The 24,897-nt window shown below is 42.8% G+C and overlaps 2 protein-coding genes across 5 annotated transcripts; one reads left to right on the top strand and one right to left on the bottom strand.

Annotated features, from left to right (window-relative positions):
• Positions 1-66: 66 nt before the first annotated feature.
• On the bottom strand, positions 67-20,028 carry LOC123098196 (uncharacterized). Of its 4 annotated transcripts, none has more exons than XM_044520117.1 (19): positions 19,774-20,028; positions 18,858-18,944; positions 16,603-16,796; positions 15,830-15,934; positions 13,318-13,418; positions 12,839-12,917; positions 12,032-12,043; positions 11,369-11,434; positions 9,442-9,510; positions 9,313-9,369; positions 5,159-5,245; positions 3,008-3,105; positions 2,884-2,929; positions 2,284-2,411; positions 2,031-2,130; positions 1,364-1,432; positions 1,106-1,273; positions 609-665; positions 67-479 (listed from the first exon to the last, which is right to left on the bottom strand). In XM_044520117.1, the coding sequence occupies exons 1-19, from the start codon at positions 19,796-19,798 to the stop codon at positions 270-272; spliced, it is 1,758 nt and encodes a 585-aa protein (XP_044376052.1). In that variant the 5' UTR covers positions 19,799-20,028; the 3' UTR covers positions 67-269. The 4 variants fall into 4 exon arrangements, with proteins under 4 accessions (XP_044376052.1, XP_044376048.1, XP_044376049.1 ...); XM_044520113.1 differs by lacking the exon at positions 19,774-20,028 and adding an exon at positions 19,529-19,701; XM_044520114.1 differs by lacking the exon at positions 19,774-20,028 and adding an exon at positions 19,529-19,701 and having other exon boundaries at positions 5,159-5,236.
• LOC123098197 (probable UDP-3-O-acyl-N-acetylglucosamine deacetylase 1, mitochondrial) lies at positions 19,738-24,609 on the top strand. Its single transcript, XM_044520118.1, has 7 exons — positions 19,738-19,916; positions 20,003-20,302; positions 20,421-20,627; positions 21,326-21,424; positions 22,204-22,268; positions 22,801-22,945; positions 24,228-24,609. Exons 1-7 carry the CDS (start codon positions 19,851-19,853, stop codon positions 24,303-24,305), a joined length of 960 nt encoding a protein of 319 aa, XP_044376053.1. The 5' UTR covers positions 19,738-19,850; the 3' UTR covers positions 24,306-24,609.
• Positions 24,610-24,897: the final 288 nt, after the last annotated feature.

Here is a 24,897-nt window from a genome sequence, read left to right as displayed (position 1 = left end):
CCCATTTATAAATTGATGCTTGTTTGAAACTTGAACGCAAGTTGTTGTACTGTCGACACACACAGCGACAAAAACAGTCGTTAGCATTTGGATACTCTGAACAGTACATTAATTAATCTTTTGATATTCTACCCAAAAGAGTTGTTTTGAAAAATAAGACAAAAGGAGTGCAAGCACTCATTTTGCACAGGAAATCCAAAAAATCATGAAGCGATCCTAGATAGACTTTGTATAACTACATGTACTGTCAATGACCGAGTCTGACATGGTTATTCCTCTGCATCACCAAAATCCACACTGCCCGTCATCATATTGTTCTCTCCTCCCAATTCCTTCATTATTTGCTGTGACTCAGCCAGCAAATCTTGCAAATGTGGTGCATCCATGAAAGGAGCGTGCCGAGTAGCACCGACGAGGGTCCTCCAGCATTTCATGTAGAGCGGCCTGAGGGCGTTGGACACTATGTTTCGTGTACGAGGCTGCAACAGTAAATATCGTGTTAAAATGGTTATTTAGTTCTGTAGTCTGTGCTGACTGCAGATCATATTAAGCAGAAAGGTTCAATAAATAAATAAATGAAATTCACAGTCCAAGGACCCAACACATACCTCATTGTAAAGTGAAACCCACCTGCGCAGAGCTTGTTCAAAATGTTCATAATCAAACTGAAACAGAGAGATCCAAGTCAGCTAAGACACCAAAGGTAAATTAGGCATGAATACCGTAACACAGAAGGAAGTTGGTCAAGTATGCAGAAGCAGCTGTATCCTTGTCATTTGACACAGTTTTATGTGTGGGATTTGTAACTTAGAACAGTAAAACAAAATTTTGCCATGCATATACCATAAAATAATAAACTGAACGAGACCATTACAATTAGTGACCGAATTTTTAAAATAAAATGCATTCACTTTATAAATTCTAGAACAACAATAAGTCTCATCCCATTGACCCACTGAGAACGAAGTAGGAATTATATGAATAAAGCAACATGCATTACTACAACAAAAGCTAAATGAAGAAACTGTATATAAGCAGTCAAGTTGATAAAACATAATTATTACATGATTAAGTAAATTCAACATGCAACAGTGGTGTATCGGACCTTTTCAAATTTATTAAAATGGATTCGTAACGTGGTATATTGAAGACTTATGAGATATTTTGCTGGCCATATGAATAGCCAGCATTTGTCTGGTATGCGCACAACATCAATCTTGAAGTATCCATGCTTCATATGTTCCCGAGGAAGCCTTAGCAAGAGTACCGAGTTCTAGAGTGAACATTGTTTTGTTAGAAGCAAACAAAAAAGATGATGTATCCAATAATTGCCAAATGTATAAATGAAGCACAGGAAAAGTACCGCTGGTGCCCATGCTTGTATTGCCATTCTTCCAGAGTCAAGATGTCCAACAATTTCAAGTGCTTCCAACTACAACAACAGTATCATCAATAGAAAAAACATGGCATTCACACATCTACCTGGTTGAGAAGAAACTAACAACATTTAAGTAAATAAAATTCCAACGTTTCACAATCCTAGCTACAACTCTGCCGTATCCGGTTACAAATGGATTCAAGGATGCCGGGAGATAATTCTTATGTAAAGAATTTCGGATATAATGCTAGTGTTTGTGTTATGTCTTCATTGGAAAATGGGGTTGAAAAGTATTTGGGTGCATGCTTGTCTATGCTGACATGACTCAAGAGAAGGACCTAAATAGAAAGGGAATATGATAAGAGTCACATTGAGGCATGCAAAAAACAGGAGAAATGTGAAGGCATGGTGATGTTAAAAGGAAGCTTTATGGTAACCATGACAAACATGAAATTTAATGCACCAATTGTTTATGTAAAAACACAATCCATGGAATCCTGAGAGTTGCAAATCTATTGGATTCTTAATCAGTGGAGAGAAAACTAAATAACCACAAAAGCAGGGGAAGAAAAATGTAAGAATGGACAAGGGTTGGACATCATGAACATATAACTGGAAGATAAATCCCTTTGTGGGTGGGTGGGAAACATACAAGTATTCCTGTTGCCGCAATCCGCTCCAATTCGATACCGAAGGCATTCTTCGGTTTTTTCTGATCTTCCCTCGAAGGATTCAGTATTTTTTCCGCTATCCTACCATGACGAAACATAGATTCACAAAGATTCAAACAATTTACTACACTACTGCACTTAGTATCTAGGCATCTTTTTAGTTTTGATGTGCCGAATGGAACTATGGAGATTAGGAACCCAAAACGTGTACAAATATGGAGCTAAAAGGAATACCTTATCGCATCATTGACAAGTCTTTTTCCCCTCACAAGGTGAGATCTACATAGGTCATTGTTCACTTTGATATCACTAATAATTCTAAGCAAACTTAGCCTTGCCAAGTGTACCAATATACTTGCTACCTGTAACAATGAGACAAGCATACAACAGGTTATTAACCACTAATAGTATGTGACTGTTTAATAAATTTGTGTTGATGTTTCAGAAGCCAGTCCCAGACTGGCTCCAGCAAGGTGGCTGGTATTACCATCAGGTTCTATGCTTCTAACCACAGCAGAGAGAGTATTAGGCCACATGAGCCAAGTCATCCTAGAAGGGCCATATGGGCCGAATCAGTCATCCCATATACAAATATCACATGTAACAAAGGATTCAAACACCTGTTTACATGTTCTTAAAAAACTTCACAAAGGTATTGTAAGATAAACAATTTTAAGAAGGCGGAGGTTCCAAGTAACGGAGGTTGTGATATACTACCAACTATGACCATTTGAGACAACTGGCCACAATGTTCTCATCTGGTAACACAAGATGACTTTCTACCATAAATTGAAAATCAGCTCAAAAGCCAAATATTATAAGGCAATGGCAAACCTGAATATGGTCTTCAGATAGAATCTTTTTTCTGACTGCAAGGCATCTAAACATCGTAAATCATTGAACCTGTAAGTAAGAAAACTTTAAAACTGGCCAAAGAACCTAAAAGTAACCTTTTTACCTTTGCAATAATTCTTCTGATTCCCTCAGCTTCCCTAGGGCTACAAGAGTGACACTTAATTGTACGGCTGCGGCTGTAGTACCCAACGAATCCCATCCCTAGCAAACAGTTCCACAGATAATTTTCAGTAGTTTACGTAGGGATGATGTGACAGGCTCTGGTCAAGAGTGCCTGTCACCTTTCTCCTTTTCTGTTTTCAATCAGCTTTTATTTTGTTTCCTATATGCTTCTGAAAAGCACGGACACGGGGACGGAAGGACGGGGATACGCATACGGGGATACGGGATACGGCATTTTCCAAAAACAGCCATTCAGGGATACGGTGAGTATATATAAAATAAAATAAAAATATGACATATAATATAGAATTAAGACAGAAAATTAAAGAAAAAGAGTTGAGAATAGAGAATATTGCCCCATTTGGTGGCTCTTTTATCAAGTGCTTGATTGATCCTCGTCCCCCCATGTCATTGCAAGTTGCATCTTGCAGAACACATCAAACAACAAAGAAGATTAGAAAAATAGAAGACATAACCAGAAGACAATATGAACACATCAAAAGAGTAAAGACTTTTGCTTTGCTCACCCAATTTGCAATGCCATTTGGCTCCCAATTGCAGCACCAGGACCCGGACGCCCTTCACTCTCACCCACGGATGATTGGCTACCGGCTGTGCCGCTCGCAGATGCCATGGTTTGGTACCTATCAGGCCAACAACAAGCAATCAATTCCTATCAAGAGCAGCAGCAGCCAGCAGCACAAGCAAAGGGCAGAAAGCAGCAAGCATCAGATCCAATAACTTAGTGCAAGCAAACAGCAGTAGAGCACCAAGCAGCAAGCATCTGAAGATTAGAAGTGGAAGAGGTTGAAGAAGAATGAGGAGAGGATGCAGCTGGGTTACCTGCGGCTGAGAGAGAGGCTGCTCCTGCTGCTGGTGCTAGAGGGGACGGTCGCCGGTCGAATCCAGGCGCGCCGGCGGCGGTGGCGGCGAGTCCAGGCGGTGGGGGCGAGTCCAGGAGGTGGCGGCGCCGTCTGTGCGACCTGGGAGGCAGGGAGGGAGCGCCTCTTCATTATGTCCTGACCCTGCAAAACAGGGTTTCCTGATGGGCCGAGGCTGTTTTTTTGGGCCAGGCCGTATCCCTAACGTGTCCCCGCGTATCCCAATCGTTTTTTTGTTTTTTTTAATTCGAATTTCAGGGATACTCCAAAATTCGCGTATCCCGGCGTATCCCGCCGTATCCCGGCGTATCAGGACGGCAGTTCGGCGATTCCTGGCGTGTCCGTGCTTTATATGCTTTATCAGAAAATAGTATGGACTGCCAATTGGACTAGAGTTTCACAAAATATGTCACATCGAAACTATTTCAGACTTTCTACTACTTGAGATGTTGTCGAATGGTCAAGAATCATTGTATGCTATTTTCTGGTAGAATATCAATCCATTGGAATGTCAAGGATCACTGTGAATGCACTGGTATTTCCCCCCTAGCTATGTTGGCATGTTAAATCCACTGTTATACATAACGAGTAGGACATAGCTGAAGCTCTTGATATTTCATAAATTTGCACATTTAGGATCACCGTGATGCTATTTCGCTAAATTTGCACATCTGGTCTACGTACTACCTCCATTCCAAAATAATTGAAGTTCTGGGTTTGTCCTAAGTCAAACTTGTTTAAGTCTGACCAAGTCTATAGAAAAATATATTGACATCTAGAGCACCTAATTAGTCCCACGAGATTCTTTATGAACTATATTTTCGCATATGTGTATTTGGTTATGTAGATCCTAGCACATTTTTCTATATAAGTTGGTCAAACTTAAGCTAGTTTGACTTAGGACAAACCTATAACTTTGATTATTTTGGAATGGAGGGAGTAAGAATGAGGCAAGAGCAATAGTGATCTGTGCTTCAACGCGCTTGAATGCGTATGTAGTGATACATTGTCCTTCCTTGCCACCCCACTCAACCTTGAATAAACAAACAACTAAACACGACTTGTGTTTCGGGCAAAGTTAATGCAGAACTTAACAAAAAATCAGTGTGACCAACTAAAGCACCAATTTAAGGCCCACATTATGTTCATGCCTGATTTCGTACGACAGACTACTGAAGAAACATTGTAGGATTACAGCTACATGTGCATACCTTCGAAAGCTCCATAATATGTAATATCTTCCTTCGCAAATTTTCAGCTTCATCCAGTTGTTTCAGATTCATCAACTCCTGGAAAAACTGGTAACATGAGTATGAAGCCACAAAAAATGCACTCAAGAACAAAGTAAAATCACAAATTACGATCATAAAATCACAAACTGGTAACACTTGGTTGGGGGAGTGGATGTACAATCCTACCACCTGGGTTCAAGTCCTCACGATGCAAACTTACGTTCCTATTCATACTGTAGGGCTCTCCCCTACAGTTCTACTAAAAAAAGCAGTGTAGGGCATAGAATAAGAGAAAAAAGAGATGCAATCATTGCTAGGAACTTAAAAGGACTGATCAGCAACCTAGACCACGATGAAGTACGAATGATCTATGGCACAACTTCAAGTTATAACCATTCTTAGCCTTTTACCTAGCAAATGGTTCTGATGTAACAATTTAATAATTTTAGTGTAAATTTGATGCCAATTGTCAATCAGCGCTAAAAATGATGAAACTGATTTTCAAGGGAGTATGTTAGATCCGTAACTTTATTTCACTGTCTCCTTAACACTAAAAAACAGACACAGTGTGCAAGACCTGACGTGTTAACTTTCATGTTAGGAACAGACTCCTGCGATTTTTGTCTAATTAGTATTCAACTCAGAATGGATTATACACACCACAATTTCTACATACACTATATGGTTTGTGTCTAAACTAATTTCCTGTAAGCAGTATGCAGAAATGGAACAAACCGTTGAATACAATTGCTGCAGTCCTTTGTTTGCCCTATTATATTTTTCTTTTCCGAAAAAATGCAGAAGTCTTGCACGACAGAGAACAAGCTCTGTACAAGCCCTAAAAGGGGCAACACCCTAAATTACAATGCCACACTTCTAAGTGCTAGGCATCGCTGGGAGAAGACCTAAAAAGGGCAACCGACTACGTGCCTTTCCGCACCGCTGATGGGGTGGAGAGGATGACCTGATGCCACCATATCACAATAACTGGAGGTTGCGCCGTGGATCCACAAGAGCACCTCATGCCCTAAGGTGCAGGAGAAAGGGCAACCTATCAGTAGGTGGGTCATGCTCTCCTCAGATTGGCAACAAAGACATGCCGATGTAACCTGCAGCCCCCTGCCTAGCCTAGCGTATTTTAAACAAATAATTAGGGATCTGAACAAAATTTAGCATATAAAATTTTGGGGATACTTTTACGCGTCATCTAGTCTTTCCATTCTCTGTCCTCAACCCTATAATATCCGTCTAAGAGCATCTCTAGCAGACCCCGCAAACGTCTGGGCCGTAAAAGTCGTTTGAGGGCTCCCGCAAAAATTATTTATGGGACGGCGAACCCTCCGGCGGGACAGTTCCCGTAAATCCGTCCAGCAAATGTTTTGCGGGACGCGTTTGCGGGATCTATTCCACGCCGGAGGGCTTGCCGTCCCGCAAATACAATAATAAGCAAATATTTAGCAAGTTCATCATGACAAGTTCATCATCATATATATACATCACTAGTTGATCATCATACTAGTTCATCACATCCAAAATCATGTGCAACAAACGAGGTATCAAGTTTAGGTTCATGAATGCGCGATAAAACAAGACAAAAGATGCTCAAACGACATTGATCAATCAAGCAACATTCTCATTGTTGCAAAGAACGTTGCCACCAACACCGCCCCTAGCACCTCCATCGCCACCATCCACATTGACCGAAGAGCTCGCACCACCATCTTCACTTACTTGAACCGGAGAGTGAGCACCTCCATCTTCACGAACTTGAACCGGAGAGTGAGCACCACCGTCACCACCATTCACTTGGACCGGAGATTGAGCACGATCACCATCACCACCATTCACTTGGCTTGCCGAAGCACCACCAACCATGCCGAAGCCACCTCCGCCATCCATGTCGAGGCCACCACCACCATTGCCGAAAGAAAAGCCCCCTCCAAACCCAACACCACCAACGGTCATAAGATTTTGGAGCTCCATCTTCCTCCGGAGCATGATCTCCATTCTTTTCATCTCCCAAAATTCTCTTGCCATTGCATCCATGCCCTCCGGATTCATCATCATGAACCGGTCCTCCTCGGCGGTCCTCTCGTCCTTCCTCCTTTGCTCCTCTAGGATGAGCTTGCGCTCCTCGAAGGCAGACCTCTTTTCCCATTTCTCCTCTTTGTGCTTCTCTTTCTTTCAGCCATGGCAACTTTTGCATCCCAATGCTTGGCTAGCATATCCTCCTTCATCTTCGCCATCTCACCAATTTGATCCCTCAAAGTGATTGCCTCGGAATTCCTCTTGACTCTTGCTTTCTCCTTGTTTCCATCCAGTTTGCCCTTGTTTCTTCCTCCTCTTGGTGCATCATCACTATCATCATCATCATCTTCAACCTCCACTTTGATGCCTCTTTTAAGGGGATCCCTTGTCCCTCACCCTCCACTTCTCATTATCCTGGAGCCATTTCCAACACGTTGACGATTGAATTACCGGACATTGGAGGCCGGGATTTGGTTGTAGTACTCGTTGGCAATGCGATCCTAAACACAAACATTGAGACAAGTATGAGCTCATAATCATCCTATGCACACCGCTGGGGACTTGAAGATGAAGAAATGCTCACATAATCATCAATAGTGACGCCACTTGGCGGTGCATTCCGCACTTGCTCCAAGCATCCGAACCAACGGGAGCAAGCTTTGTTGATGGTGTTCCAACGGCCTTGAAGGCCTTTCAAGCTCCGACCGGATGGGAATGGCATCATTTGATGAAATTTGTCTTCAATTCTTTGCCAATAGTTGCCATATGTTTGATCCTTGCCGGTGATGGAGTCAAGAGAGATGCTTTCCCATCCTTTAACTAAGCATACATCCTTCGTCTCCATGTAGTTGCCGGTCCTCCCCAACCTAGCATCATAGTCGGTCTCTAGGATCTCTTGCACATCATCATCATCTTCATTCTCATCGTGCACCTCCGCATCGACCTCAACATATGATGCATCGCAATCGCCAAGAGGGGCACTCAAATTCACCATGCTCTCAGCCAACATCTCCGTATATGTGTAGGGCACATTTTGGCTACAAAAATCGACGGCCAAAGCTCAAGCAATTGTTCTAGAAGGCCGAAAAATGATGACAGGAGCAAAGCAAGCAAAAGATATTTTTTACCTCCCGGCCGTTTCATTGAACACGTCGTAGGCGTGGCCGGCGGCTTCGCCGTCAATGTGGATGCCGCGGTCGGCCGGAGGCGGAGGAGGAGCCCGACCCCTTGACGCGATTGCCTTCTTCCTCGGAGGCTTCGCCCGCGCATTGGCGGGGCCGATCGAGGCGGTCTTCTTCCTCTTGGGCGGGGCGCGTGGAACCGGAGCAGGGGCGACGCTCGGTGGTGCCGCGCCGGCTGCGCCGCTTTGAACGAGATGGCTCCCTTGGCTCTTCCTCTTGAGGGCGGCGGCGGCAGAAGTTGGAGCCGTGGGAGGCCCGGGCGGACGGACCGGCGGCTCCATCCGGCTGAATTCCAGCGCTGCGAGGCCAGACGGCGAGGTCAGAGGACGGATGGGCGGCGGCTTTGGGGCGGGAGGCGGGAGGCGGGAAACGAGCCGGCGGAAGTGCTTCGCGCCAACCGAAAGGGGATCCGGCAAAATCGTGTGGATTCCCACACATATGGAGGAAATGGGCTCGCGGATGCGGGATCCCACAAAAAAAATTCCAGGACGGCCCGATTTGGCTGATATGCTTGGGCCGGGGATACGGGATGGATCCCACAAACCGGCGGTTATTTTAGAGGATGGCCCAGTTTGCGGGATCTGCTAGAGATGCTCTAACTGATTGTACAGAACCATGCTGGATACTGTATTAAAGGAATCCATGAACCTTGAAAGGATGCCTCGCTAAATGAGTGAACTAAATTTTAGAGACACTGGTCTAATGCTTGGGAGTACAAGGGTTTAATCACCATGTTGTTGCATGGTTGTCAAATGTATTTTATGTTTTCAATATGCAACTCTGTGGCATACATGCCATGTGTTTGAACACTAAAAAGCATCACTGCATATTCCATTTGTGAACATGAACACAGTTGAAACCCCTATGCACAAGTTCAGAAAGTGCAGTGGTTATTGAGAGGCAGGAAATATGAGAGGTGCTTACCATAGAGTGAAACATCATTCTTTGTAAGCAAGCAGGGGATTCACCAAGTCCAGCTTCCTATTTTAATCCTCATTAAGCCCCCTTTCATGCCAAAAAAAGATTAAATCTACTCTGAAATGGTAAGCATACCTCAAGTATCCTAATAGATTCCCGGAGAAGAGCTTCTGCATCTTTTCTTTTTCTTTGTTGACTTAGCACCTAAGAATAGACAAAACAATAGGTTTAGCTTTTGTGACATACACAATAGGAGTATGTTTTAGAAGGCATTTCCCTGGTAAATCCATCTATTTAGGTTAAGGGAACCAACGAAAAGGAGGGAAATCTCAAGAAAACACAGTTTAGAGTGAGCTCAAGAAGAGTATATATATGAAAACACTTCATGCAAGAATACAATACAGTTCTATGCAGCAGAGCACACACAACCATATGAGCTTCATGGTGATATAACAGTTAGATTCTCAGAGAGAGAAACACATCACTACTGCCTTGCAGCAAATCGACAAATCATGAACTATATATGATCCATACAGCCACACATGTGAAGACACTGGGTTTTATTTCAAACTGACCAACAGCTTCGAAGCCATGTTTTCTCACGTACTTTTTCTCCTCGAACGCGCAGGAGAGCTGCGCATCATTTTCTCTCTCTCTCTCTCTCGAACGCACAGGAGAGCTGCACATCATTATATTAAGAGGAAAGAGTCTAAAAAGACTCATACAAGCCCATTAGGCAGGGGTTTTTCTCACGTGCTCTCAGAAGGCACTCTAATCCAATCTTTCTCAAGACATCATACATTTCACAAGTTCAAATAGAAAATATTTTTTTTGGATAGAAATAACTGGAGGATGTGCACCAACAAAGGGAGCAAATGCTGAAACAAATGCTCCTGCTATTTTCATATGGTAGGATGCCCTGTGTTAGGCTACACTTCTCGACTCCTGACACACGAACTGTAATAACGGAGGTTTGAAAGCAAGGAGGCACAACTGTGGAGGCAGCTGCAAGCTCCTAACTGTTCCAGAACCAGTAACTGTATGAGGCAATTAATTAATATTGCAAAAGGAAATGTTGCACGGTAGGATAGTAGCATGAATCACAAGAGGCGGGAGGGAGCCTTGATGGCAGCCGGACCTGAAGGGCAGGAGAGACTAGAGGAAGTAGGAGACTGAGATAAGACTGATTTATTTTTGCTTAATTAGTTCCTCATAGAGGGTCCTCTTTGTTATGAGCAAAGCAACTTGATCTATTGCTAAACTTGATATATATATTTCTCTTGATTATGTCTTACCGGCTGATTTATCAGGTGAATCTCTCGAATTAACATCTTTACTCATTAATCAAGTAACATGTTTTTAGGCCGGATGCAGTTTTCAATTAGCATGACCATTAGATAATAATTAATATCCATGAACTTTACAAAGTTTCCACCAAACAGTGTCAGTGTCAGATATGCTTAATCGATACATATTTCCTTCCCTCTTCCCTCAGTGAAGAAGGCCTGAGCGTCATTAGAGCCATGTTCTGTGAGATCAATTCCATTCTTCGCTTAACTTCATATTGATTTCATGTAGTTATTGTTCCAGAGACTGTAATAAAGCTGCACATTCCACGGCAACATTTGGTGCTAAGCTGGTCCTAGAACCCTCCCTAGATGCGGCCAGGTCAGGGTCCAGGCATCCCATGAGGTGGCCAACGATTTGATTGGACCACATGGTTAACTGAATCGGCAAGGTTCCAGGTAAAAAAAAAACTTGTGAGGCTCAGGGCCTAGTTTAGCTAGGTGTGTGCGTGTTGTATCTGGCCCAGTGCCTAGAAAGGAAATAAATATCTTCTAGCAAACAATATACGTCGTTTTGTTGGCCTGTGGGGTTCAGGACCTAGGTTAGCATAGACATGTACTCGTTGTATCTGATTTTCCCTTAATTAATTGTGCAATTCTATTCTTATTAATGAAAGGCAGAGATCCTGCCCTTTGAGAGAGATGTCTCTAGAAAACAATAAGAGAAGACAGTACATAACATTACTTATACAGCAACAGAGCAGTTGTACTTGTACCCTGGCTAGAAGGTACATTGTATTTGCATAATCTGGGTGACCAGGCCCCACAACACTTCCTTGTATCTACACCAGAGTTAAACCAATGAGCGTTAGAACTACAAAAAAATATCCGAAAAATTAGTCAATAGTATTATTTCTGTACAAAAGTGAGCACACATATAGTGATACGTAACTGATATGCACCACTCACAAATATTTGATGATTAAAAGAAAACAAATAAAACAACAGTCAGCAGAATAGTATGACCAAAGCTTTTTACTCATAAACACGATCTACTAATACTTGCTCATGCTGGCTTCAACAGTGAGTTGCAAGAGTTGTTCATGTTATCATCGATTAACATGCATACATTTTTGTAGTGCTTTGTCCAACGGGTCATGACACAAATAATGATATATTTTCCTGATGGCCTATCATTTAGTCTTGCTTACGTGCCAACAGCAGAACGATGTGCATGCCAGATAAACTAGTGTGTACTGCTTAACTTGGATGTTGTTAATATGAAGTATCTCAATGGCATAGAGAAAGGAGGTTCAAGAATTACCTTCAAACATGCAAAGAGAAAGGAGGTTCAAGAATTTAGTATTACCTTCAAAGCACGCTGAAAATAATAATTTCAAACATGCAAAGAGAAAGGAGGTTCAAGAATTTAGTATTACCTTCAAAGCACGCTGAAAAAAGAAACAATAGAAATAGAAAATGATATAAGAAGCAAGTTTGAGCTGAAGAAAACATGCATAAATCATAGAGAACTGATTCAATAATTGTATGAAAATCACAATGGCAAAATTTTCATTTTTTCCTTTCAAAGTTTCTATTCCACAAGCAGCCTCTTTAATATTTTTGTTGCGCATGAGCAGACGACGAGCAACTCAAATAAGCAGAGATGCTTAAATTAATGAATCACATTAACAGCAAGATAGAAAATGGCCGCCGTGCTAATGCTTTCATACAACACAAATGAGTATTCACATGAGAACTTCTGCAGTGTTGTGGATGCTATGTAAGAACTCTATGGTATATAATGATGGTATGTTTCTTTAAGGGGACATTTGATTCCTATGTTTGATTTTGCAGGCTCTAGGAAACATTCATAAAATATGCAAGTTAGGATCAGATTGTGCAAATTATTCAGGTTTGCAAAGATAAATGAGTAAACGGCTCCACGATTGATCTCAGCAAGATAAATGAACTACATATTAAGGGTAAGCAACAGAAAGTGGTTCTGTTCTGATATATTCAAGCCGTACAAACTATTGCCTGCTAGCTGTTACATTTTTTCCCCAGAACAGTAGGGGAGAGTTCTATTGAGCTATTATATGACATTTCACTCAAACACTTCTTTTAGGCCAACCATCTGACTTTATTAATCACTTCAACACTTTTCAAACTGTATAGCATAACACAATTACAAAAAAAAAATTGAAAATTGAACTCGAAAAGATTCATGAGGTAACAACAGGTACCTCATAACATGTCTGAGCTTGATCAAACCTGTTCTGAATATGATAGTGTTGTCCAAGATTACGCAAAGCTCTTCCAACCCTACAAGAGGTATGTATAACATGTTTTATGCAGAACAAGGTAATTCACCAAAGTAGGGAATTTCGATGGAACTTCATAAGCATCGACAAGTGTGATCAATCATGCAAACACAGAGTGATCAGGATATAATATTAAGTTCTCTGCTATTACAAAGGCGGAAGTGTACACCATTCTGCCGCTCATCAACAACAGTACACACCAAGCAGGCAGGGATGCATAACATGCACCATGTAATGGAAACAAATATCATGTCACCTATGCATCCCTTTCTATCCGCTCCAATTTAACCCTAAAAACTAGCCTTTTGCCCTTGAGATATAACCTTATTTTCACTCCTTTTACAAAATGAACCAAATCAGAAGTTACTAAACAAAAAATCTTAATCTAAAACTTACAGTACCGTATATCATCAGGTCCAAATGATTGCTCCAAGATTTCAATTGCTTCCAGAAATAACGGTTCAGCTTTCTCAAACTCTTTTCTTAACACATAAAACTCCGCCTGCAATATTGAAAACAGAGAACAAGAGGAATGTCTGTTCAGGCAAGAGCAGTACTGAGAGGTTTATGAAAGCCACCACAAGACAGGACGTAGCCTGGCCTTTTAAATTCTTACATGGAAACCATCGAGTGCTGGTGTGTTAAATGCAACCCGTACAACTTAACATACTGGGAGAACGTAGTGATACATAATGAATTCAGTACATGATGCACTGATGCCAAGAATTCGGGTCATTTAAAGTTGTTTGGTTGAGGGATCTTGGCTGGTTACTGGTGCAATGGATATTCACTTGGTAGAAAGATTGGACCCTAAAATACAGTGCATGCAATCTAATATTGATACACCCAAGTATTTTAATTCTAAAGCATAAAAACTAGTTGATTCAATCGTGGCCATATCCTACATAGTGTTAAGTTGTCAGTACCCCACCTCCAGAGGGCTTATGTGGTATACAGCCTTATATGCAGTTAAAAAAAAGTGATACCTACGACAAACTAGGCATCAATTTCAATTTCAATTAAGGTAGAAGCAAAGGTTCGAACCCAGGCTGGCTAGCCCACCATCCATGGTGCTAGCTAGTAAGCCGATTGGCGCCTTCTCTTGTGCAATTTAGAATAAAAAATAGACAAGGACTAGAAAAGTTGGGCGCGCTTCGCTGCGCTGTTGGTGTTGGTGGGACTTCATTTTTTTATTTGGTTTGGCGCATGGGGAGATGATGGGGTGTTTTTTTTTAATATAATATAATGCGGTGTTTTGGTGAGCCCTTCCTGATGGCGTGACTCTGTTATATGCTAATCAATATGTGGGGAAGTTTCCTGCGCTGGTGGCCGCATGTACTGTATAGGTGCTACAGTGTCGCATGCTGGCGCTTCTTTTTTGCCAGGTGGTGAGAGGTGCGCTGGACTGATGTGTTTTCATAGGCTGGTGTTGCCAATTGATTTGAGAAATCGTTGGCCCAGTCAAAATCATAAACCAAATACAAAATTGAATACCTCAATCGAATGAGATAGCTCCTTAAGAAATCGTTTACCTCAAAATCGTAAACCAAATCCAAAATTGAACACCTCAACCGAATGAGAGACCTCCAAAATTAGGGATCATAGTGAATTTAAAGATGTGTTAAATGCGCACGAATTTACCAGGTAAGTGAACAAGGATATGTAAGAGATTGTTTGGTTCAACGTCTAACCTTGCCAAACTTTGCCACATACTTCTTGCCAAACTCGCGTTAAGTTAGGTCAATAAAATCTGAGTGCACTTTAGCATCACGAAGAGAATCTTGCCAGTTGCCACACCTTTTTAGTCCATGACACACAAGACCCATCTGTCAGAAAATTAATCTTTCCTAACGCGTGACTACAAACTAAATCCCATACCTAAATCGGTCAAACTTGCCCACCTTAGAGTGTGACAAAGTATGGTTATGTTTGGCATTTTGGCTATGAACCCAAACAGGCCATAAAACTCATAAAGCTTATGGAGTGCAAGAGTTCCGTTCATTAGAGAGGAAAACAGAATGTTACTTCAGTCTCCAGCAATTTTTTTTAAGGCGGTAAGGCGAGGCAAGGCGCTGGGGGGGCGCCTCACCGCCTAGCGGTAAGGCATAAGGCAAGGCAGACGCCTTAGAGAGTTCTAAGCAGTAGAATGAAGTAGAATTTGGTAGGCAACTAGGCATACACACTACACATCTTGCACTTGCTGCTGGTTGTAGAGCCCATATAGGATCCATCCTCTTTGCACTTTCTCTTCTCCCCAACAGTAATCATGCATTATTCTAACCATCCAGGCATCCACTAACTACTATAAGAGAGGCAGTGAGCAACCAGCAAAGCAGGAAGCAATGAACAACTGAAAAACAGCAAGCAATGAACAACTTAACATGGAAGAAACAGAGCAGAGGAGGGTGGGGGAGAAGGGGGAGGGAGAGGTGTTGGCTCCTTGCTGTTGCCTGTTGCTGGTTGCTGCTGTACTGGAGAGGAGGATGATGAGGAGCTGCTGGAGAGGAGGGGAGGAGGAGCTGCTGCAGAGGAGGGAGCAGATCTGTTGGAGGAGAGAAGCCAGAGAAGGAGGAGGTGTGTGTGGATTGGGGGTTGTTTCTCTCTCTCTCTCTCTCTCCCCCCCCTCTTACCTGTTGGCGCCAACAGCATCTCTGTTTCCCACCAGAAGACTGTTTCCCGCCTAAAACTTCCCTGCCTGGCTGGCAAGCTCAAGGCGTCCAATATTGACCAAGGCGCCAACCTGGACGCCTTAGCAGCGCTTCAGACGCCTTAAAGCTTAAGGCGGACGCCTTACTCAGGTACCTAAGGCAAGCTGGACGCCTTGAGCTTGCAGGGCGCCCTGACGCCTAAGCGTCGCCTAGGCGATGCCTTAAAAACAATGGTCTCCAGTTCATAGTCAGAGGTGACAATTACCAAGTTTTTTAGTGCCGATGCAGCATGTGGATCTCTCAGTCCAAATCCTTCTTTAGCTTGATGTAGGGCTGCCTTGAAGAACCTTTCAGCTTCATCTAGTTTTCCCTAAAAAAGGAGATAAATACATATAATAGGATAACAATAACTGTACTTCAAAGGTCGAACGCAGAGTAGGAGTAACTAAAGATGGACCCCTCCTTTCCTCCTTACGTACAGTCATACTCCAAGGAACATTATGGTATTAGAAACTTGTGATGCACATGGCATATGGTCCAAATGATCATAATTAATGCAAATGTTCAGCAGTCCCATGGTTTATTGACTCAAGCAAGTTTTAGAATATGTACTTATGGAAGTTGCTACACTCAAGCATTCAAGCAATAGCAATCCAAAATATCATGACAAATTACTATTAAGTTTCAGCATATGAACATAAAAACAGAGCGTAGTTTAATGACAAGCTAAACCTTCCAGTTTCACAAGGTTTAATTAGGAAACTAAAGGGCTTTTGCCCATAGAAAGAGTTGTAGTAGGTGGCCAAACTGTGTGGACCAAACAGTTAGCATCATGTGGCAACACACCAAAGTTATCCTCTCTAGGTTATGATATATCAAGATGATCGTGATCGAGTTTTGCATCAAATTTAGATAACACATATTAAAAAAGGGATCATGCTGGAACAAAGTGTGGAACTATAGGTAGTAATTTTTTTATAATAAGAAAGATAATGCCAAAAGGTGGGCTAGATGAAGCTAAGGACAGGAGGTACTTGCTTTTATGAAAAAAGCTCTTGCTTTATCCGTGAAGATTCTCCATTTGATCGTGTGTTCATTTGAGATCACTGAACCATCTTCAATCCGACGTAGACCAGCAACAATAGCATCAGCTTGCTTACTCATTGTAGCTGCTGGAGCAACTGAGTCATCCTGAGCCAATACAGAGCCGTCGCTCAGGCTAAGAAAAAAAGCTGTAACAAGAGCGAGGTTAGGATCACACGATATCAAATATGAGTTTTCCTTCATTAAATTTTGAAAAGTAAAATCATAATAGAGCTTAAAAGCTTTAGAGTGGGAATTCTATTAAGTTGCTGTGGATCAACTCTGGAGTATTGAAGACTGAAGTTGGGAAAATAATGGAAGGACTTGTGAGGCTTTTGGAAGTTCCCCACATTGGTTATTTTCAACGTAGCCATGTTGGTTGCTGAAAGGCAACAAACCTAATTGAACACATTTGCTATAAATACAATTAAATTAGAAGTGGGGCAGTCCCCTATGTTAGCAAGGTAGCTTTTGGAATGTGGATGCCTTTACAATCCTATATTCCTACAGTTGGTACTAGAGCCTAGTTCTGAGTTCTGACATCTCTGGCTTAATTGGACACTAGTGTGTGACTGACCGATGGACGAAGGTCCCTACAGGACTGTCGGTTGTACACCGAAGGAGCCAGTGAGTTTGAGGGGCCGTTAGTGTATGGTGAAGTGCTGACAGACACCGACTGTAAAGGGGAGGATTTTCCAACTAAGTAAAACATGAACTGAAAACAGTAACTACTGATTTTTTTTTCTGGGTTTTTCAACACCAATATCTGAAGAGGGGAATTGCTGGAACAGTGGAGGTCAATGGACCTTAATTACAAGTTTTCAGCAAAGCAAAACAGGAACTAAACATGCTAACTATTGATCTCCCCCACGGGGTTTTCAACACCAATATGTGGAAGAGAGATTGCTGGAATAGTGGAAGGGCAATGAACCTAGTTGCATTAATTTAATAGTTTTTCTTGCTTGTTCCGGATCCTGTTTTAGGCTCAGTCTGCGGTTGCTGAACTTTGCAGTGCTGCGCTTATATTTTATAATCTGCTGTGGAAAATTAGCCATAAAAGTAACACTAGAATTAGGGAAAAGCGGGTGGGCCAAACAGGATTATGAGAATCCACCGCTATGCCAAACGCAGAATTAATTATAGTACTTTCAGTTTTAGCTTTCTAGTGTTTGCTTTAGCTCTTGTTAGTTCTTCTTTTGATCTGGAAGCTTGCAACTAATTGAGGAAGAATAGTTATGAATTTCCACTTTCACCGCTTGCTGGCTTTGTGAGATATCAGCTGTGGAACAAAACAAAATCAATCAACACTTCCTTATGGATTCGGCATTCTTCCTCATCGAATAAGCAATACCAACAACACATGTGCACAAAGTTTTTTTGGCACCGTTACTGGGGAAGCAACCGCTGGAGCTTCTAATTTCTTGCTTTTGTTAGCTTAGTATATTTAGCTAGTTTAGTTATTTTTTTCTTAGTTTAAAAAACCAAAAATATTAGTGGAAGGGCAAGGGATCTAATTTGTAAGTGCAGGAGCCCCTTACCTCATAACTGCATTGGGAATGAGAAGGCTTTTTTTTATCCAACAACCAATGTTGGCATCCACTTATTCTGATAAAAGTGAAGGTTCTATTGCTACTTGGTGCCGTATCCTCTACGTTTTCACTCATAGGACTGTGATGTCTGTATTTATCAGAAATAAACTGTAGTAAATAGTAAGTAATTGTTTCGTCATGTGTGAAATATGCAGGTCATTGTGTTTGTAACTTAGCTTGTAAACATGGGTGAGAGAATGCCTGAAATCATCAAAAGAAACAAGCTGTCCAGTCCATTGTTTCCTAAACTCGTGTCTAAGAACCTAGAAAATTATCGGCTGTTGCATGTGTGTTGGAAGAGACTGGGCTCCAGAAATGTATTTTTTAGAAACATTAGCATGTTTGTTGTGCATGTCCAGAAGTTTATCGCTATACCATTTGCTTGTTTGTCGGCATGCACAGTTAGCGTGTTTCTCAATCTGGTGACAAGATAACCCTCCCTCAACTTTTCTCTTCCACCTCACCCAAATGCTGAAATTGCATGCACCCCACTTGGTAGCAAGTGATATAATACTTTTAGCCCAACTATTGTCTTGTACTAAAATTTATGAATTCAGCAACAGCTAAGCAGTCTGCAATGCATGAAAAGGGGATGGTGCATATGCATGAGACCAGACAGACCTGCTTGTCCAATCAGTATTGCGCCAAACTTGAAACCCAGCCGTCGATTGGAAAAGTAACCAAAGTTACCATCATTAGATTCAGAACCTGGGGGAGAAAATCATGCGTTTTGTCAAAATGACCATGAAAGCAGACACGAGCAATGTCACTCTTGGCTGAACTAGAAACAATAGAAGAAGGTAAAACTATAATTAAAAACTCAATTTAATTGAAATAAATCAATCCAGAACAGTTCACTAACAAAGGACACAGCTACTATCATGGATCAACCAAGCTTTAGCGTTGCATATTTCGTGACAGCTGAACAGCTCCCCAGAGACTCAGATTCACCCACAGGTTGTAGCTTGCACATTCCAATTCCAGTCTGATCCCATGACATCACCGGCCTTGGGGGGGGGGGGGGGGGGGGGGCGCCTTGGGGGACATCATCAGTTCTCCTATCTCTCCATGGAAACAATCGAAGGCACGCAACACCATCCCCCAATATTTTGCCACTAAATCAACTCAATTTTACAACCCCGGAGCGCATCGCACGATCCAACCGCTCAAACCCGCTGAAATCACACTACTCCGCCTCGCTACGGCCATTTCCCTGCTAAACACGGCCCAGGGATCCTCCTGCGGGGGTTAACGCGAGACCACGGAACAGGGTCACAGGGGGAAGCGCTCACCTGAGGAGGCGGCGGCAGCGGCCGCCGCAGCGGGTAGGTGGAGGCCCCTTGAAGCCGGCGCGCCGGCGAGACGACCTGCCGGGGCGGGGGCGGGGGCGGGGGCGAGGCGGCCGCTCCGCAGGAGCGAGAGCAGCCGCAGCCGCGAGGACATGGTTTATTCGAGAGCAGCCCTGGGCCTCCTGGTCTCTGGCCTGGGGGTTATGCGGTGAGGGGCTCTGGAGTCTGGACTGGGAGAGAGGAGAAACCTTTTGGGCCCCACGCGCGGGCCATACTTCTCGCTAGTCAAAGTGTGATCCCTCGCTCCTCCGGCGCCGCCGCTGCGATGTCCGCCGCCGCCGCCGCCCGAGGTCTCAAATCCGTCGCCCGCGCCGCCTTCTCCTGGAAGCCGGTGAGTGGGAGCCAGCGGAGGAGTCCGTCTCTAAACCCTGGAGCGCTGACGGGCTGTTTGACTAACCCCTTTCCCACTCCCACCAGACGGGCCGGGCGCAGCAGACGCTCGCGGCGGCGGTGAGCAGGTCGGGCGTGGGGCTCCACTCGGGCGCGCGCGCCACCGCCACGCTGCTCCCTGCGCGCGCCGGCGAGGGGAGGTACTTCGTCGTGGAGGAGGCGAGGGTGGCGGCGGAGGTGGGGAATGCCGAGCCACAGTCCCCGCTCTGCACCACGCTGCGGAGCGGGAGCGGCGGCGCGCGGGTGCGCACGGTGGAGCACCTGCTCTCGGCCATGGAGGCGCTCGGCGTGGACAACTGCCGCGTCGAGGTCAGCGGCGGCGATGAGGTGCGTGCCAGTCTCGCCGGATGCTGCTAACAGAGTAGTTGGGTAGACGTTCATGTCTGAGTCCTAGTATCCACGATGTATTTCCGATTCATGTGAATTTATTTTTAAGCGATGACAGATCCCTTTGCTTGATGGATCAGCGCAAGAGTGGGTGGAGGCCATCCGGGGTGCAGGTCTGTGTGCGGCCGAGGATATCGGTGGACAAAAGTTGGAGAAACTGGCACCCAAAATTGACGAGCCTGTTTACCTGCGGAAGGACGATTGCTTTGTAGCTGCATTCCCTTCCTCGCAAATCCACATCACATATGGAATTGATTTTCCAAAGGTATGTATGTTTCATGCGCTCCTTTTTTTTAAAGTTCACATAATGTGATTATTGTAGGGGGTTAACCATGTGGTTGATATGCAATTTGGTTTGTATTTTTTATTGTACGATGTATCACTTCTCGAATTGAAAATTCTAAGTAACAAAGGCGCATTACCGGGAATAGAATGGTATTTTTGTTGCTATGAAATCGATGTCAGATCAGCACTGCCTGAAGCTAGCCTTTGACTTTCTTTTCATGTGTAGTGATTTGGTAGAGGCCATTAGATTGTTGTTATTGGGTCTTTAGTTTGGCGGACTTTGCACATGTTTTAATCATGGTGGAATCAAAGTTGAGAGAGCTCGAAGCCTGTCACATCCTGATGCATAGAACAGTAGTTGTTCATACAGATAATGTGTGCCAGGACATCGACTGTGAAGCTTAATGTTTTTTGTGCATAAGGCTGAAATTATCCTTGTCTTTTTATAATCATTGATTTGATGATCATCACAGGAGTAGACATTTATGAAAAAATGTAAGCACCTTCATTTTTTTATATGCATTAATAAAATGCTTGCCCTAATGCCTCCTGTTGGCAAGGACATGGAAAAAGGAATGTTACCTAGTTTTTATTACTAGAGTACTTCTTAAGTAAAAGCTTTGACAGTGTCCAAAAAATGTTTCAAGGGACTTGAGCAAACTATGCATCCTATTGTAGGCGCCAGCGATTGGTTGTCAATGGTTCAATACTTTCCTGGATGCTGATATATACTCAAGCAAGATAGCTCCTGCAAGAACTTTCTGTATTTTTGAAGAGGTTTGCGCACACATTAACTGATGTTGATATGTAATCTATTATTACTGTTGTTTTCTCCTCTCTTTTTACTGTATACTGGCAATATCATTCATTCTCTGGTACTAACAGGGGAAAAAATCAATGTCTTTCTCATACGAAATATATGATACTCCCTCCATCCGGGTTTGTAAGGTCGGCACGGCTTTTAGGTCTCCAATTTGACCAACGAAATGTGTGTAACATGCCACCAAAGTATATGTTTGGAAACTTCATTCAACGCGAATCCAATGATATATTTTTAGTGGCATATAACACACGTTTTGCTAGTCAAATTGAAGACATAAAAACCCATGCCCGCCTTAAAAAACCCGGATAGAGGGAGTATCATAAAAAATTCTCCAATAATAATGGCATTGCAACTTGCCTAGCACATGGTTTGTTTCTCATGTATTTTATCATGATTCCATGGTGCATAACTTTAAAAGTTTATATTCGTTTCCACCTTCCTGACTAATGAGTAATGTCATGAATCTTGCATAACTAAGGATTTCAAGTGAGTATTTCTTTCATTTCCCATATAGCTCTGTAGTACTACAATCTGCTTTTTATCCTTTCTGTTGGGGATTTTGCAGAATTACTGGCTATGTCTTACATTCCCCAGCAATTTTCTGGCCTCGTTCTTATAAATTACTCACTTCTTCACTAAAGTAGTGATCTAAACACTCTTATATTTCTTTACGGAGGGAGTACACGTGAGTGCAGACACTCACTTCTGCGTTCTGCAATTCTAACTTCGTCAGGTTGAAAAAATGCGTGGTGCCGGGCTTATAAAAGGAGGATCACTGGAAAATGCTATGGTTTGCAGGTGAATAATAATATGTTGGTGGTTTCATTGTTGACATTGTCTTAATAAATACTCCCTCTGTCCCATAATATAGGAAGTTTTTTGACATTAGTGTATTGTCAAAAAACGTCTTACATTGTGGGACGGAGGGAGTACATCTGATGATGCCTACATGAATGAATAAATGATCTGGCTTTAATAAAAAATATGATTGCAGTACTAACAACTCTTTTATCAAATCTAATTGAGGAATAACTGAATGATTAAGTAATCAACATGGTTAGTTGCCAGAGCTTTCTAAGAATATGCATGCTCAATGGTTTTGTAGAAGTGTAGTTAAGTATAAGCTTAATTTAGTCGGTGCTTAACTGATTATGTAGTTCATACTTCACATAATATAGCTTTACAATAACACTAGAAGTGCCCGTCTTTTTTTTTAATCCAGTCAAATAACATCAGAAGTACTGTGTATGCATTATATTGGTATTGTAGTAATTGGCCATCCCCATGTCAATTTAGTCAGATAATGGTATACTTGTTTGGCAATTGACAGTATGTCTGGTGGTTGGCTTAATCCACCACTTCGTTTTGATGATGAACCTTGCCGCCACAAGATTTTAGATCTTATAGGTGACTTCTCACTTCTTGCACGAAATGGCAGCCAGGGTTTTCCAATTGCTCATGTAGTTGCCTACAAGGTACGTTCTTTAACTTCAATTGACTACAGCATTGTTATTGTATAATGTAGCGACTGCATCTTATAAGTTCGTTGCGCATCACTTTTGTCACTGGTACTATAATTGTCTTATTCGTGGCCCATGACCATTTGGAGTATGCTTGTTTAGCACTGGTTAGATTTCCATCCAGTCCATCTGTGGGCTTGATTTACTCCAGCTCACCTTTTCAATTTATTTTGTACTCCCTCTGTAAAGAAATATAAGAGCGTTTAGATCACTACTTCTAAACGCTCTTATATTTCTTTACGGAGGGAGTAATTAAGAAGACCTTGAACATTTATCAAATCTCCTGGCTACTTCAAGAATATACTTGAGATTCTTTTGTTGTTAGGTGAATTTAAAATAAAATTTTCTTGTCGTTCAGTTCAGCTTGTTTTTGGAGGGCTTGATTTTGCAAGTTCATGTGCCAATTTTCATGAGATTTTTTTGTAAGTTCATGTGTCATTTTTTTGGAGGGCTTGATTTTGTGATCCATCACGTTCACTTGCCTATTTTTCTTGAACACGCACCCATGTTTCATTTTGTATTAGAAGAGAGTGTCGAAATGGCGCAGCCAAAAAGAAAAAGCAAGAAAATAAAGCAAACAAAAGGAACAGAAAAAGTAAAAAACAGGAGCACCACCGCAACTGTACAACGCTGTTGCTGCTCAAGCACACATTAGCTTGGCTTTTCTAGCTTTGTGTGAAGTTCTCCCTTTATGAAGTAAACATCCAATACCATTTGTAGTGGTAGGCAATAAGAACTATGTAGTTCATGACAATGAAAACTATGAATAATGACCCCTGGCCAGTGGTAGATCAGGGATCTAGTCAAAGTTTGGCAAAAAGTTACAGTTGATCCGAAAGGAAGCATCAGTTACCGAGTAAAAAGTATGGTTATTCCGCTATTGTGACAGGCTGAACCAAAGGAAGCATCAGTTGCAATAACACTCATTGTCCTGATTGTGACCTTAAACTACAGACCAGCTTTTTGTGTTTCTTGGCACATCACAACCTCTTGCTTTCACGTGCTGTGCCGAACATGTCGTCCTGAGACGATAGGGTTTATCTTAGGACATAGCATATTCCCGCTAGATTTTTCTTTCTTTCTGCACAAGAATAATCTATCTGATAGAATGGTTTGTAGAGTATTGTCCTCGCTTTGTGTTCCTATGTTATCCAGTTTATTATGCTACCCTTAGAGCTGTGTAAATAAACTAGTTTGTGGCATCCGAACTTGATATTTCTCCTCTGATTTGTCATAGGCTGGCCATGCCCTGCACACCAGTTTCCTACACCATTTATCGGGGGAGACCAGTGTGGACCAAGGAACGCTTGCTTAATGATCTTGAAGCGTGTGCATGTGGAGCGGGTACTGTTCGTATGTTGGTGATAGTGATGCTCGACAGGAAGACGGCAGATTTCAGCATACCGTACTAACAACCATCTGATGGCCCTCGCCCTCACCCTGACAGTCGGACCGGTTGTACTGTACATCTTCTCCATCTTTGGCAAGTGATTTCTTTAGTTCGCGAGCCATATATAGTATTATCACATGCTTTGGGGAGATTGTTCCGAAGAATTATGTTTGTACACCATGTGTTATAGTTGTACCTGAACACGTTTCAGTGAATCTTGTACGTACCAGTCTTGGAATTCTGGAGGCAGAAAGAAAGCTGCCTAGCGCGTGTGGTCCTCCAGCCCGTGCTGGCCACGCCGGAGGTTCCTTGGTTTTGTTCGGCCTGGATAACTACGAAGGCGCCGTGGCGCGAGGATGTGTGGACGCCAAGCCGCGAAAGCGACGGCGATGGGGTCGTGCCTTTACGGAGGTAGCAGCCGACTCGCTGTCTCGCGGCGGTGGTGGTGGTGGCAGTCGGGTGATGGAGTGATGGAGATCTACCCGACCGAAAGCGCGGCGTTCCCCCTCGGGAGGTG

Source organism: Triticum aestivum, chromosome 4D (genome assembly GCF_018294505.1).
Source record: "Triticum aestivum cultivar Chinese Spring chromosome 4D, IWGSC CS RefSeq v2.1, whole genome shotgun sequence".
NCBI classification, from domain to species: Eukaryota; Viridiplantae; Streptophyta; class Magnoliopsida; order Poales; family Poaceae; genus Triticum; species Triticum aestivum.
The sequence above is the reverse complement of the archived record's forward strand: the minus strand, read 5'-3'. Positions and strand labels throughout refer to the sequence as shown.

Excerpts from the sequence above, each read along its gene's own strand:
- LOC123098196 (XM_044520113.1), bottom strand. The coding sequence starts at position 19,679 with ATGTCCTCGCGGCTGCGGCTGCTCTCGCTCCTGCGGAGCGGCCGCCTC. Across the intron at positions 9,511-11,368 it reads CAATGTACCTTCTAGCCAGG|GTGCTAAGTCAACAAAGAAA; the intron begins GTACAAGTACAA and ends GTCTATTCTTAG. Across the intron at positions 480-608 it reads GGGTTTCACTTTACAATGAG|CCTCGTACACGAAACATAGT; the intron begins GTATGTGTTGGG and ends TTACTGTTGCAG.
- LOC123098197 (XM_044520118.1), top strand. The coding sequence starts at position 19,851 with ATGTCCGCCGCCGCCGCCGCCCGAGGTCTCAAATCCGTCGCCCGCGCC. Across the intron at positions 19,917-20,002 it reads CCGCCTTCTCCTGGAAGCCG|ACGGGCCGGGCGCAGCAGAC; the intron begins GTGAGTGGGAGC and ends CACTCCCACCAG. Across the intron at positions 22,269-22,800 it reads GAAAATGCTATGGTTTGCAG|TATGTCTGGTGGTTGGCTTA; the intron begins GTGAATAATAAT and ends GGCAATTGACAG.